The sequence below is a fragment of the Lutra lutra genome, chromosome 9 (assembly GCF_902655055.1).
Source record: "Lutra lutra chromosome 9, mLutLut1.2, whole genome shotgun sequence".
Classification (NCBI taxonomy): Eukaryota; Metazoa; Chordata; class Mammalia; order Carnivora; family Mustelidae; genus Lutra; species Lutra lutra.
The window spans coordinates 104716649-104732009 of NC_062286.1; the positions used below are offsets into that span (position 1 = coordinate 104716649).

At 41.4% G+C, this 15361-nt stretch overlaps 1 protein-coding gene across 4 annotated transcripts in view; it reads left to right on the plus strand.

Annotated features, from left to right (window-relative positions):
• SEL1L2 (SEL1L2 adaptor subunit of ERAD E3 ligase) overlaps nucleotides 1-13208 on the plus strand; it is a 109399-nt gene extending 96191 nt beyond the window's left edge. For 3 of the 4 annotated variants that reach the window (XM_047745559.1, XM_047745561.1, XM_047745562.1), the window contains 3 exons: nucleotides 3886-4058; nucleotides 12754-12882; nucleotides 13016-13208. In XM_047745559.1, the coding sequence (XP_047601515.1) occupies nucleotides 3886-4058; nucleotides 12754-12882; nucleotides 13016-13138 (425 nt within the window). In that variant the 3' untranslated portion in view covers nucleotides 13139-13208. The remainder of the gene's footprint in view (nucleotides 1-3885; nucleotides 4059-12753; nucleotides 12883-13015) is intronic. The other variant, XM_047745560.1, reaches the window with a different exon arrangement.
• Nucleotides 13209-15361: the final 2153 nt, after the last annotated feature.

Sequence of the window (15361 nt, forward strand, 5' to 3'; positions counted from 1 at the left end):
AAAATGATTCTCAACTGACACTATATGAAGCCGAGGGGGAAAGTCATAGGGGTGCCTTTGCAGATCCCACTGAGACAGGGACAGAGCGGCAAGCCAGCCATGCAATTTTAGCAAGAAATTCCCGAAAGAAGAAAAGCATGTGTTTTCTAAAATGCAATAAAGACCTTGTTTGGTATAGGAAAACAACACCAATCTCTCCACTATGGCAAATCATCTCAATTGCAACAAATACAGGCTTATTCCAAGCCATGAAATGTGTGGACATTGCACCAAGGAAAGGAGGCATTGAAAGCGAGAGGACATTAATATTAAACAGAATTCACCAATAAAAAAATAAAAAAAAAGTCAGGCCGCTAAAAATAATTACGTGTCACAAGAGAGGTCAGGTGTGAGTGTCCTGGAGATGAGGTTGCTGAGTGCCTCACTCGAGGTTAGGAGACATAATAATGAACATAGCTACTCAGTGCTGGTGGTGCTTCCTTCCGCAGTGGCTGTGTGTGAGGAGAGTGCTGACTCAGTCAGGACTCAGTCCCCACGCTGTGACTGTGAAATTCAAGGGGAGATTCCCTCCCACTGTCAAGGGACCCCCTGAGAGCCTGCCAGGGTCACCATATGTCCCTAATCAGCCCCTTAATTATGGTGGAGCTGACTTCTCTTGAAAACCTGCTTGTTCACTGCCTTCCTGCTCAGGGATTTCAGAGGTCCTGCTTACTGCTTATAAAGCTTGAAAATGCACAGAAGTCCTGTCCTTTTGTGGTTATGGCCCAGGAAGAATCTTCGGGTTAATGGAGGGCACATTTGGGCAAAATTAGAAATGGAGTGGGTTTCTCGTTAAGGCTCTAAGGCTCTTTTGCCTCTCCAGGTCCATCCAGGCCCCTCTCTTGGGTAGCAATGCTGTAAGGACTTGTCCCCAGCTACCTGAACCTTTTTTTTTTTTTCTTACTTCTGGGAAGTAACCCCATTAACCAATGTCTTCAGCAGCTTACGAATTTTATGATGATACCTTTACTCAAGAAGGCTAACGATGACTCATGGTATTACACTTTAATAGAGGATTCTAGAAGATTAAAATAACTTCAGTACCAAAGGAATCAATTCCAAAGGATGTTAGGCATTGCAGTAGGCCAAATATGGGGAAAATTCTGGGTGGAATGAGTCCTATAGCCCTCAATTATACACCTCAGACCATAGTACACAGGGCACTTTCCTCCTTTTCCGAGTAAGTCTAGACTGTGCTAGAGGGGTTGGCCACACCTGAGACAGATGTCCTAGACAGATTTAGAGGTCCAGCATTCCCTCATCTTTTCAGTTAACATTTTCCCAATGAATGGAAACATGGACCCCAAAGCCACCCTAAGTGGCCTTTGAAAGATTGAAGTCTCATGTCTTAAAAAGTCAAATGAATTTTTTCTACTCCTGAATATATCCAAATTTGTTGGAAAATAAGATCCTAAATTATTTAATGTTTGGGAAAAGCATTTTCTAAAGAGTTTTCTACCAGGTCTGTCCATTCATTCCATAAGTATTTGTCAAGTACCATTTTAGGTCTGGGACAATATCAGTGATCAAGAACATCAAAGTTTTTGTCCTCCTAAGAGAGAGAGAAAATAAAATCATGAGACAGAGACAGTAAACAAATAAGATAACAGTGATATGTGCTGTGAAGGAAAGAGAACACAGAGGTGAGATAGGTAACTCCTGAGGGTGGGGGGTGAGAGGACACTTTAGACAAGGCAGTCAGACAAGGCCTGTAGGAGAGAAGTGACATTTGCAGTGAGACTCCAATAATGAGAATCAGCGACATGAAGGGTCAGAGGAAGTCCAAACATGACGGGCAGAGGGACATGAAGAATCTCAACGCAGAAGTCCTGAGGCAAGAATGAGCTTGGTGTGTTGAAAGAGTATGACGGACTATTAAGAAAGCTAGAGCCTATTAAGAAAATGACATGTGATGAGGCTAGTCAGGGAGGCAGAAGGCAGATGAAGCATGACTGGGAGGTCAGGTAGGGAGTCTGGATATTATTCCAAGTGTAAAGTGAAGCACTTTGGGGCTAACAGGGAAATAAAAGGATTTGACTTTACATTTTTTTTTTTTTTTTTTTAAGTCATCCTGGGGGTGCTCCTGGGCAGCTCAGTCAGTTGCGCGACCAACTCTTGATTTCTACTCAGGTCGTGACCTCAGGCCTGCTTGGTGCTTTGCACTCAGTGGGGAGTCTGCTGGAGATTCTCTTTCTCCCTCTGCTCCTCCCCTCTAGTTGTGCATGCATGCACGTGTGCAAGCACTCTCTCTCTCTCTCTCTCTCAAAAAATAAATAAATCTTTAAAAGAAAATCATCCTGGCTGTTAAATGGAGAATATAATGAAAAGTGGAGATAAAAGGACAGTTTGGAGGCTATTATAGTACTCCAGGCTTGAGCTAGGTGGTGAAGGAGACAGCAACAAACCGGTGTGTTTTAGAGGTAGGACCTGCTGAAGGATTCAATAAGAAATGAGGGGGAGGGGTGCCTGGGTGGCTCAGTGGGTTTAGCCTCTGCTTTCAGCTCAGGTTATGATCTGAGTGTCCTCGGATTGAGCCCGGCATCAGGCTCTCTGCTCAGCCGGGAGACAGTTTCCCATTCTCTCTTTCTGCCAGCCTCTCTCCCTACTTGTGATCTTTCTCTGTCAAATAAATAAATAAATAAAATCTTAAAAAAAAAAAAAAAGGAGGGGGAAATATCTTACTTACATTTATAGCCTGAGTAATGGTGCTAGTACTGAGATTGGGAAGGAACTTATGATTTGGTTTGATTTGGCTTGAGGGAGGTAGGTAGCAGGGTGTTAGGAATTGCATGCTTTGAGATCCAAGTAGAGAAGTCAAAGAGATGATTAGAGGAGTTGGGGATTTAGGGAGCGACAGGACTGTAGATAAAATTCAGGAAGAATGAATGTCAAGATTGGCATGGAACTAATCTATATACCTAGAAAAAGAGTTGAGATAGAGGAGAGAGGTAGAGAGAGGAGGGGAAGAGAGGAGAGAGAAGAGAAACGAATGAAGAGAAGAAAAGGAAAAAAGGAGTCAACTAATAAACACTTGATGTTCCAACAAGCTGGGTCGAGGAGGACTGAGGCAAGAGTTTAGAAAGGAGAGGTCTATTAGGCAGAGGGAAATCAAGAGGGTGCAAGGTTACTAGTGTCAAGAGAGGAAAGTGGATGGGCAGATAGGTCCAATGACTCCAGAGCTGCTTAGAGGTCCAGTAAGATGAGGACAGGGAAGTGACCGGTGGGTTCACCTGCATGGAGGTTATCAACCACTCTGAAAGAAGCAGTTTCATGGAGAGGGGCAGAAGCCAGATTGGAGAGGGTTGAAGAGTGCATGGGAGGTGAAGCTTTGGAGACAATATAGAACACACTTTGGAAAAGACTGAGTGTGAAGCGAACAGAGAAGTGGGGAGTAGTTAGAAGGACACACCATGAGATAAAGAGAGGGTGTGTTTTTGTTGACAGAAGATACCAAAGTGTGTTTAAATGACTGATGGGACTGGTCTAGGAAAGAAGGAGACTTGGATGATGCAGGAGAGTAGACCTTCAGGGGTGAAGTTTGAGAAGGAGAGAGGTGGGATCTAGTTTCCCAAGAGTTGACCTACCTTCAAAAAAGAATTTAAAAGGTAAAACTCCTAATTTTTTTTCTTTGAGAACATTCATGCTATACCATGGGAGTGGTCCTGCAATGAAGACTGCTAAAGATGAGTGTTACGTTTTATATTCCAGAAGTTATATCTAATCTTGATTCTAAGATCCCGAGTGTTTTGTTTTTCTTTTTAATGTATATTACCACTGGTTGAGTTACTAGGAACTGTACATGAATCATCGGAGTTCTTTTTCTTCTCTTTCTAACATTTCTGTCAGGTAATGCATTCGCTAGAGTCAAAATCGGAGATTATCACTACTATGGCTACGGGACTAAGAAAGACTATCAGACAGCAGCCACACATTACAGCATTGCAGTGGACAAGTACCACAGCGCACAAGCCATGTTCAATCTGGCCTATATGTACGAACACGGTTTAGGTATCGCAAAGGTAATAATCCAGACCTAGTAATGACAGCTGTGTGGGAAGGAAAAAAATTGTAAATGTTTTTAATTTCATTGACGTCATCAGTGTAGAAGAAGGAAGAAAAAGACATTTGCTGAGTCCCTCCCCCTGTGCCAACACATAATACTTACCCTAACATGAACCCTATGAGAAGGAAATTATTTTCTCCATTTATGCCCAAAGACATAACTAATGAGTTGAGATAAATCTAGTCTAGGCTAATTAGATTCATAACTTCAAGTTTTTTCCAGCAATAGTAGTGGGCCCTCCCCCACTCCCTTCCACCTCCAGGCCTTTCTCTGTTAAAATTTCCATTGACACTCAAGCTCTCAGTAAACAAGGAGAAAGTGGGAATGAGGTCAGAGCTGGATACCAAGGGGACATTAATCCAGAAATGTCTTATAAATCACCCACTATGTAGCTGACACCGTGCTGAGCACTCTAGAGTATCCTAAGAAAATAGATCTCCATCCTTCAAAGACTGTACTTTGCTTGAGAAGATAAGGCATATATATTTATTAAGAAAGAGAGCTAACACAACAAGGAGATGTTGGGAGAATCCCTTAGTAAGTGTAATTAAGGTGAAGATGGCATTGGGTTCTGACACAGTGAGAGGTATATTGAATATCAATAATGATAGTAATAGCCAGGCATTTGATGTGTTATATATACAATGCCATTTATTTATTTATTTTTAAAAGACTTTGTTTATTCATTTGAGAGAGAGAGAGACAGAGAGAGCATAAGTGGAGGGGGTTGTGGGGGGGTTGTCAGAGAGAGATAAAGAAGCAGATTACCCGCTGAGCTGGGAGCCCGACACAGGGTTTGATCCCAGGACCTGGAGACAGTGACCCAAGCCAAAGGCAAACACTCAACCATCTGAGCCACCCAAACACCCCTATACTATGCTATTTAAATCACACAATCACTCAATGAGATAAGCCCTATCATTGTCATCAGTGTATGCATCAGGAAACTAAGAGTGTAGAGAGGTTAACACACATGGCCAACTTTGCAGAACTCACTGGTGGTGGAGTCAGAATTTGAACCCAGGCCTGTCTGACCCCATGTTTTTTAGGGTAAACGGTGAGCCCTGCCTCGAGTCTTTCTTAGTGCTCAAGTATATATTTCATATTAATGTTTATACTCCTGACTGCATTTTTAAAAACTTTTTATTTTTTTTATTAACATGTAATGTACTATTAGCCCCAGGGGTACAGGTCTGTGAATCGCCAGGTTTACACACTTCACAGCACTCACCATAGCACATACCCTCCTCAGTGTCCATAACCCCACCCCCCTCTCCCTGGACCCCCGCCTCCCCTCCTCCCCGCCGCAACCCTCTGACTTCCTTTTGAGAGCTAAAGAATGAGGGGGTTATCTGCTTTTCTGTGCTTTCTTCTTTCTTCCAGTTGTGCTAGTAGTTGAGTGTTATCGATGGGGAATTTCCTATTTGACTGCTAATGGCAGACCCTGAAACAACCAAGGGCTTCGTATTCAGGCACTGACAATCCAGATCCCTGCCTTTCTGAGCTCTCCCTGTGGCCTGCCTTTTGGCTGATCACTTTTCATCATCCCCAGCACCCTAAACTGTGGAAAGACTGTCAAATCCAAATCCAGTCTGTTTTCCCGATTCTTAGCATGTACAAGCTTCCTGTGTTTATAAAATGGGATCAAATAGCTAAATCAGAAGATTTCTTTGGATGTCATTTAGCCACACCCCACTCCCTTCCAACCATCCTCCACAGCTGTAGAATAGAAAAATGATACCTCCCCTCCCCAGGCTTAGAAACAAAACAATAAGCCTTTGTGAAGGGGCTCTGTAGTCCTTGTGCGGAATGACTCGTATTGAGATCAGAAGAGAATTTGAGTGACTGCTAAGTAAAGTTTCAGTAAGATTAAAGCTTTTATTCACAATTCCTCATGCAAAATGTAACAATAATGGTGACAAGAGCACTATGTGTATCATGGATAAAGTGACCCCACTCTATGGGTTAAATTCAAGTTAGCTTACCTGTCCTATGTGATTCAAGGAGCAGGTGCCCGTGACAGCCTTATCCTCACCATAGTGAGGCCAGTTTGCCTTAAGACTCTGGAGGCAGGGAGGATACAGGGCCAATTGTGCAAGAGAGGACACTGTCTATGGGAGCCCAGATGGCCCACTGTGTCAGAGGGTCTGGTTTTCCTCCTTGGAGTCACCGCTAACCTCTCTCCCAGGCTCTTTCTTCACAATGTCAAATAGCAGTTGTCAAAACATACATTTCATACACTTGGAAAAAACTTGGAAATTTCTCTCTGGCCACATTTCTGTTCTTGCCCATCCAGGTCCCATTGATCAGTGTCTCACAGTTACAGGCGTATTTTTTCCTACAAAAAGTCTCTACATGTAAAAACAAAAACAAAAAAACAGGGCTGTATTCATACCCGGATGTGGGAATTTTAGATTTAGTTAATGAGGAGTCATTGCTCTTTGTCCTCATTAATTTCTTTGGTTTCGCAATTAGAAAAATAATAACCAAGTACCCAGGGGCCTAGTTTATTAATCTTGCTGTCTCATAGTCAAATTAACAAGAAGATACCATGTTTTCTAATCCTTAAAATGAATATGCCGATAATTAAAAGCCAAAATCTTGTTCCAGCGATGGTTAATGAAAGCAAAGCAATTAGGAGAACAGACTTCCACAGCATTTAAGTCATCAAGTAATTAAGCATTTCTTTGGCAGGGCACTTCACAATTCTCTTTATTAGTTAATCCTCATGCAAACCAGTGGGAAAGATAATAATATCATTACCAGGATTTCTCTGAGTATCGAAAAAGGCTTTGTAAACATAAAGCCCTCTGGGAGAAGGAAGTGAAGTATATATCAACCCTTGGTAAATCAATATAAAAATATGGGTCGTCGTTGTCCTCATCTGTCTTTAGGAAAGGACATTGGGACAAGGGTGATGTAGGTGATTTACCCTAATAGCTTCACTGAGAAGCATCTCATTCCCCAATTTATGACTTTGAATTAAGCTCAATGAGCTCCTTGACTTAAACTGTGGGCCAAGACTGACTACATCATTGTTTTGGGAATACAAAATAATGCCTGAGGAAAAACTGGGAGAGGAACTGAGCTAATGTAGAAATACAAGCACTCAGCTCACAAGTTGTTACAAAACTCTATCTCAATTTACACTTGACTCAGAAGTACTTCAGAAATTTAACCATGAACAAAACATGTTGCCCATCCCCTCCTGCCATTCCTTCTGTCTGTTTCCTGGCTCAGGCCAGAGTTTCTACTCATGTAGGCTTATTGTAAAGGCTTCTCAGTGGTTTCCCATTCTGGTGTTCTTCCTTTAAATCTGCAGCAGAGAAAGCCATGTCTGCCAAAGATTTTAATCCCCAGTTCACAGAGAGGCCTTGTTGCTGAGATGTGTCTCTTAGTGAGAGACTACATTTCCCAGCTCCCCTTCATCCACATGACTAGTTCTTACCAAAGGAATGGAAGTAAAAGTGAAGGGTGTAATTTCCAGGCTAAGGCAGCTAAGAAGCTTCTCCTTTCTCTCTTTGCCCTTCTTGAATGCAGAACACTTAGAGGCTCAAAGGGATGGCAGAACCAAATGATGGAAGGAGCTTGGGTCCCTCAGTTACCACGTAAAGAAAACTCATCTCCAACCGGGAATACCCATGTTGAAATTTGGGGATTTACTTGTTATAGATGTTAGCATTACTTTAATTAATACATAATCCATCTAACAAAGCACTATCCGTTTCTTTTTGATAAAATACATATCTGGTAGTGTTACTCCTCCCCCTCACTCTTCCCAAAATTATGCATTTACACAAAAAAATGCAAGCAAACACAAAACTAAAAGCATCTTATTGACTTTGTACTCCCTAATGAAGTCCAAACTTCTTACTCTGGCATTCAAAACCTTCCTTGACCTAACCTACCTACTTCCTTATCTTCTAGACTACTTTTCCTTCCCTGCCTTGCCCACCCCCAACCAGAGACCTTGAACTAAACCCTCCTGACCTTTAGTCATATCAGCCCATTTTCTGGAATGATCTTCTCCCACAGTTTTGACCATTGAAGACCCCTCTCTGTGTCTTTCTTTCTTTCTTTTTTTTTTTTTTTTTTTAAGATTTTATTTATTTGTCAGAGAGAGAGGGAGAGAGAGCAAGCACAGGCAGACAGAATGGCAGGCAGAGGCAGAGGGAGAAGCAGGCTCCTGCTGAGCAAGGAGCCTGATGCGGGACTCGATCCCAGGACGCTAGAATCATGACCTGAGCCGAAGGCAGCTGCTTAACCAACTGAGCCACCCAGGCGTCCCTCTCTGTCTTTCAAAGATAGTTCCCATATGATCTCCTCCATGAACTCTCCAGTGATATGAAAGACATCTGCATCTGCTTCTAAACTGCCATGGTACTCTGCCTGGCTGTTATTTATTCACTCAAAAATTTATCAAGTGCTTGTTTTGTGTCAGGAAGCACTGTGCTTTGTTCTAGGGATACAAGAATAAGACAACCTTCAAAGGGCTCGTAGTCTACTATGGATGAGACAGTCTGCAGCTGCAGTGAAAGCCTAAAATGGCACTAGAACATACCCACACAAGTAAAGTGCTGTGAAAATGTGAACGAGGGAACAATGGATTCAGGTGGACAAATCAGTGCTGCGGGTCTGTTCTAAAATTATTTTATACCATGAAGTTTTATAAAGAACACATGACAGTTTTTTTAATGGAAGAAAGCATGCATATTTTAAGATAATGACTAAGGAATCTTTCATAAAGTAAAACAAAAGCGGGGAGGAATAGCCTTTGGAGATGAGTTTCCAGCATGTATAGTTAGACCTACAAGATAACACGTTTTTAGGATCCTACAGGGAAAACAAAACCGCATTCATTGAATAGATTATAAATAGACCTGTCACAAATAAAAGTAATTATGGCATGAAGCATTTTCATTTCTCATTTGTCTGGTCTGACCACTTAAGGAGTGTTAGAGCTGAAGCTTTGAACACCAGAATAGAATTATTTTCTGGAAAGGACAAGTTCAAGTTAGATATTTAAAATGGCCTTCTCAGAAATACAACAGGACAGAACACACACCGCTTAGAAATGGCCATGACTTCTCTTGAAATAAATGCCTTATCACCTAATAATTAGAAATGTGCAAAACAAAAAAAACTGTATGTAGGTAACTTTATTTATTACAGACAAAAACCCTGCAAATACTGGCGCCTGGGTGGCTCAGTGGGTTAATCCTCTGCCTGAGGTCGCGATCTCAGGGTCCTGGAATCCAGCCCTGCATCAGGCTCTCTGCTCAGCGGGGAGCCTGCTCCCCCCGCCCCCCGCCCGCTCTCTCTGCCTGCTGCTCTGCCTACTTGTGATCTCTCTCTGTCCAATAAATAAATTTAAAAATCTTTAAAAAAAAAAACCCTACAAATAAACAAACTGCCTCAAAATAGAAGGCATGTTCTGTAAGCCATCATGTGGTAGTATACCATTGCATTCTGTATTCTATGGCCCTGTGGTTAAGTGAGCAGGCTAGAAGGAGAATATTGAATTTGAATCTCAGCTCTGCCACTCACAAGTCCCAAGAACTTAGGTAAGTGACTTAAACTCTCTGTGCCTCAGTTTCTTCATATTTACAGTATCATATCTGTATCATCTGTCCTATATAATTGTCATGAGGCTTAAATAAATGACAGTGGTGACTGGCACAGAGTAGAAGTATTTAATAAGAATTAGCCATTGTTATGAAATACTGGGCAACTATTAAAAATAAAAATATTATAGACTGAAGGAATATCTGAGGACATGGTATGTTGTTTGAAATACATTGTTAAGAAAGCAAAAGACAAAATATTAGGCAAAGTGAAAAATTCCTAAGTTAAAAGTATGTGTATATATGAATATATATAAAAATGCTGGAATGCTGGAAGGTTGTGTATAAAATATGATCAGTACTTAACTCTGTAGAGTGAAATTGTAGGTGGGCTTTTAATAATTGTTCAGCTCTATGTTTTCAAAATTTTCTCCAATTAGAATATGGTATATTTATAGTAAGAAAACAAGGTTAAAATATTTTAAAAATGACCTCTGTCCGCATATAAAAATTTTTTGATGACACCCAAAGATTCAGGGCTGGAGAACTCCCACATCGTGTAATTAAACAATTTTCATAAACCAGAGAATTTCTGGAGAATTCTGTATTTTTGAATTATAAGAAGCTATTTTGAACGTGTGAACATTGGGCAGTACTTTGGCACAGCTGATATTTTAGTTGGAAACACATTATTTAAGAAGAGTCTTCAGATCCCTTTACATCATCTCCTCAGTCAGTAAATTTAAAGCAAACTAAGCTCAAATGTACCACAGGAAGGTTAAATATAAGTGGATTGAGTGTGCAATTGATTTATTTAATGAAATTTGGCCATCATCAAAATACTTTTGAAAGGAAATTTTTTGTTTGAAAGACTTGGATTTCTTTTCCTAAGTAAGGATCAAACAACAAGGAGTCTTTTCTAGAGCCTACTAATAAAATTTCTTTTATATGGGTTGCCCTAATGAGCCAGTGGGTTCAGGAATTTCTCTGGAAATTTTAAAGAATGACTTTCTTGTCTGACCCCACCCCCACTGAGAATTGTGAGGCCCCTGGGGCAAGGAATGAGCTCATCCCACTTTAACGATACTTCTTGCTAGTTTTTATTATAAACTAAGCAATTGATTTGTGATGCTTGTGCCTCAAGAAATAAATTAATAACTATTGCCTGCTTCATATAAGAATGAATGCCTGAGAGATTGGCAAAGGCTGCTGTTCCCTGAATGCCCTATTAAAGTCAATATGCCTTTCATGTGTGGGGGTGACATAGCCATTATAATCTGCAGGGTGCTTTCAAATGAACCCCCACTGAATTTGTTGGAATTAGAGACACAAATCAGAGGTTTTTTTTTTAAAGATTTTATTTATTTATTTGACAGACCAAGATTACAAATTGGCAGAGAGGCAGGCAGAGAGAGAGGAGGAAGCAGGCTCCCCGCTGAGTAGAGAGCCCGACGTGGGGCTCGATCCCAGGACGCTGGGATCATGACCTGAGCCGAAAGCAGAGGCTTTAACCCACTGAGCCACCCAGGTGCCCCCAAATCAGAGTTTTTACAGCATCCATCTTCTCTGTTGTCAGGAAGGTTTGTTCAGAGCAGTCTCCTGCATTTTAAATTTTTAAGCAAGAACATTCCTCTTTCACCAATAAATCAATTTATGAGACCACAAAGCTTTGGAAAAAATTTAAGAAATGATAAGCAGAACACAACTAAGAGAGAATACCACAGAAAAAGTGGGTTTAGCAGGGGCCACAGGGATTCACAACTATTGCACTCCGTGTAATGGAGGTTTGTGAGATGGAGAAGAAAGACAAAGAGATACAGGATAACCATAGTTTGTGAATAATCTCTCTTCCAATCCGTTGGAAAATAATCCAAAAGCACCTAGCTAAGTACAATTCTGGTATTGGCCCAAGGCCCTTCAACCTTTAAAAGAAACTCTATTTAGCCTTTTCATTACTTTGTTTGGGAAAACAAGCAAAAATAAAGCAAAGAAATAAAAACAAGTCATAAGTAGGTGAAAATCAAAGAAAAAAAAATTTTTTTTATCTTCCATGGCTTAATTTAGTGGAGAAAAAGTCCCTAGAAATATAGTATGTTATTTGAGGAATCAAATCCCAGCCTGAGAACTAAATAGATTATGCATTCATTCTGTAAGTATTATCAGAGACTAACTATGTACTCGGCATTTCCCTAAGCGCAAGGAATTGAGGGGCTAACAGGTTGTTCAGGTCCTTGAGGGTAAGGACAAATGAAGAAACAAATTCTGGAACTTCAGGTCTGATAAGTACTATAAAGAAAATTAGGAATGTTATATGCTTGTTAGTATCTGTATTGTTATTTGTTTGGGGAGCTGTACTGTTGGCATCTAGGGTTCTGCCTCTTTAACAGGAATCATATCTAAGGTCTGGTCCAGCAGTATCCAAGAAAGCTTTTTGTGTTAGTTTCCTATGGCTATTGTAACAGATCACCACAAATGCAGTGCCTTAAGACAGCTTACATTTAGTATCTCACAGTTTCTGTGGGTCAAAAGTCTGGGTGAGCTTGACCAGTCCTCTGCGTAGGGCCTCACAGGCTAAAATCAATCTGTGATCTTTCCTGGGAGCTTTGGGGAAGAATCACTTCTAGGCTCCCTTGAGTTGCTGGGCATATTCAGTTTCCTGTGCCTGGATGGGACAGAGGGTCCCATTTCTTTGCTGGCTGTCCACATTCCTTCTCATTCTTCCCACATGGCCCTTCCAGCCATGGTGAGTGGAGCCCTTCCCAAGCCTTCTGCCATATCTGACTTTTTCTTCTGTGCTCAGCCGTGAGAAAACCATGTTTAAGGGCTCATGAGATTCTATGGAGTCTGTGCAGGTAATCCAGGATCATCTCTCTATCTTAAGGTCTGTAACCTTAATGACATTTTCAAAGTCCCCTTTGCCATGTAACACAACATATTCATAGGTTCCAAGGGTTAGGGCATGAATATCTTGGTGGGGATGGAGGGGGCCTACCAAAGATAAATAATGATATTTCAAACCGTGACTTTCATTGAATTACCCCTGAAGAATCTGCACCTAATGAGTAGGGGCTGTTCTTCTATTTCTAGGACATTCACTTGGCCAGGAGATTATATGATATGGCTGCTCAAACGAGTCCGGATGCTCACATACCTGTTTTCTTTGCTCTCATGAAACTGGAAACCATGCACTTGCTCCAAGATATCCTGTTTTTTAATGTAAGTTTGTATCAATAGGTCCCAAATCTCTGAAAACAACAATAAGGAACTTTTGGATGGTGGGATGGGAGGAGATGATGGCTCTGGATCAAGTAGGAGGCTTGGATTTTTTTTGACAGAATGTCTCTCCCAGCAGTTTACAATGAGATGGAAATGGATGAAATTGGACAACACCCTTGGACCATACTGGGATTTATTTGTCATTGGCCTAATTGTTGCTGTGCTGGTCTTCTTGCTTAGAAATCGCTACGGGTAGGATCTGGACCATAGGAAAACCTGCTCACGGGAACAGTTTACTTCAAGTTATCCTCGCTAAATAAAGAATTTCCTCCTCAAACTCGGGAGTCTGCTGCAAATTTCCCACACAGGCCTGTGATGGAAAATAGACAAAACTTAGGACCTGGCTTCAGAAACCATTTCAGACTTCCTGCTTAGGTGGGGTGACCACTTGTGGAGGAGTGAGGTGCTGGAGACTGGTCACCAGAGGTTTCCTTATAAATTTGTTGTCTTGGTGATCTAGTCCCTAGTTAGGATAAAGGCCACCCATTAACTAGGCCATCCTAGTTAGGATAAAGGCTGTGGTAACAGCCTTTCGTCTCTCAAGAGGACAACTGGGCTTCTCAGCTCCTTCATACATACAAAAGTAGGGAGGACAGGGAGTTTTGGGAGGGCAGGAACACAGATCCCTCAGAATCTGATAAAGACACAGACTTACAAATAGACCCTTCATCTTACAAGAATGATCCTGTGAACCACATTGTAGTTCTGATGAGTGAAATTTCCTTGTGGCATGCTGTGCTGATTTACACTCATCACAGGGGGACCTTCTATCAAAGCTGCCCTTAGCACTTGTGCAGTGAACAGTGCCACCTGGGTCTGTCCAGCATTGTACCCCTCTCTGTCATCCCTCACTAGAACCCTGTTTTCCCTGGGGAATCCCCTCTGACGTTCCCATAGAGTGAGAGAATAGAACTGAAGAGTCTGGTTCCCTGACTCCTGTGGCAGGGAGAGCAAGGACCTGGGGCTGGGGGTAGGGTGGCTGAGGAGAGAGCTGGAGGCTGAGGACTCCTGTCAAGAGCCAGGCTTGAATCTCAGCTCCATAGCTCTTTAGCTATTTGACATCTCTGAGACTCAGTCTCCTGATTTGCAATGGGAAGACCTCAGCAAGCTGGTACAAGGATTAATGGGATAATGTACCTAAAGGAACTATCCCAAGGTCTGGTATTCTAGAATGAACTCCTCAAATGGTAACATCTAATACTCTTTAAAAGCTCATGGAAAATATGAATGGAATATGGGGGTAGCTGAGTTGATAACAGTCTGTGTGGCTTCAGTGCCCTGCAGTTGGTTCTCCAGCCAAAATCCTGGGTGTTTTGGTAGGAAAAAACCATACTTGCCTACTTGAAAATCCAACCCAGGGACAGGAAAAGAGTGAATTAGTAATGTTCCTTGTAATCAGAAAGTGGAATGAAATGGTGAGAGAGCACTGAATTTAGAACCAAACAGCTTGGAGTTGAGGTCCAGCTCTGTCCCTTATCAGCTCTATATATGACGTTGGGCACAATTTCTATAAACGTCAGTTTTTCCCCTATAAAATGGGATTAGTTCTTACCTCACTGGAGAATTGTGAGGTTTAACATAAGCCTAACTTCAAAAATGCTTTATAAACATTACGTGTCCAAATACTAGCCATAGTCATTTCTTTGACCATGAACTAATCCACACCTTTCTGAGGTCCAGGTGTTTAGAATTTCCTGGACAGAATCCATCACTTACTAGAGAGTTCCACTTCTTTTTTTTTTCTTTTCAAAATTTTATTTAAATTCTAGTTAACATACAATGCAATATTGTTTCAGAAGTAGAATTCAGTGATTCATCACTTATATATAACACCCAGTGCTCATCACAAGTGCCCTCCTTAATACCCATCATCCATGTTGCCCATTCCCTCCATCAACCCTGTTTGTTTTCTAAATGTTAAGAATCTCTTATGGTTTGTTTCCCTCTCTTTTTCCCTCCTTCCCATATGTTCGTCTGTTTTGTTTCCTAAGTTCCACATATGAGTGAAATCCTATGGTATTTATCTTTCTCTGACTGGCTTACTCACTTAGCATAATACCCTCTAGCTACATCCATGTCATCGCAAATGGCAAGATTTCAGTCTTTTTCATGACTGGGTAATATCTATACCTATATCTATATCTATCTATCTATCTATCTATCTATCTATATCACATCTTTATCCATTCATCAGTTGATGGACATTTGGGCTATTTCCATAATTTGGCTATTGTGAATACAGAGTTCCACTTCTAAAGGAACTTTCATTTACAAACACGCAAAGAAGGAGCAGGCATCCAAATCTCAGGTCAGGGCCTAATAGGCCTGCAGTGAATTATACCCCACAGGTGCCTGCAGTGCGAGCACATCAGTGACAGGAATAAGGACAATTAGGGGAGTATGGAAGCAAATAGGGGGG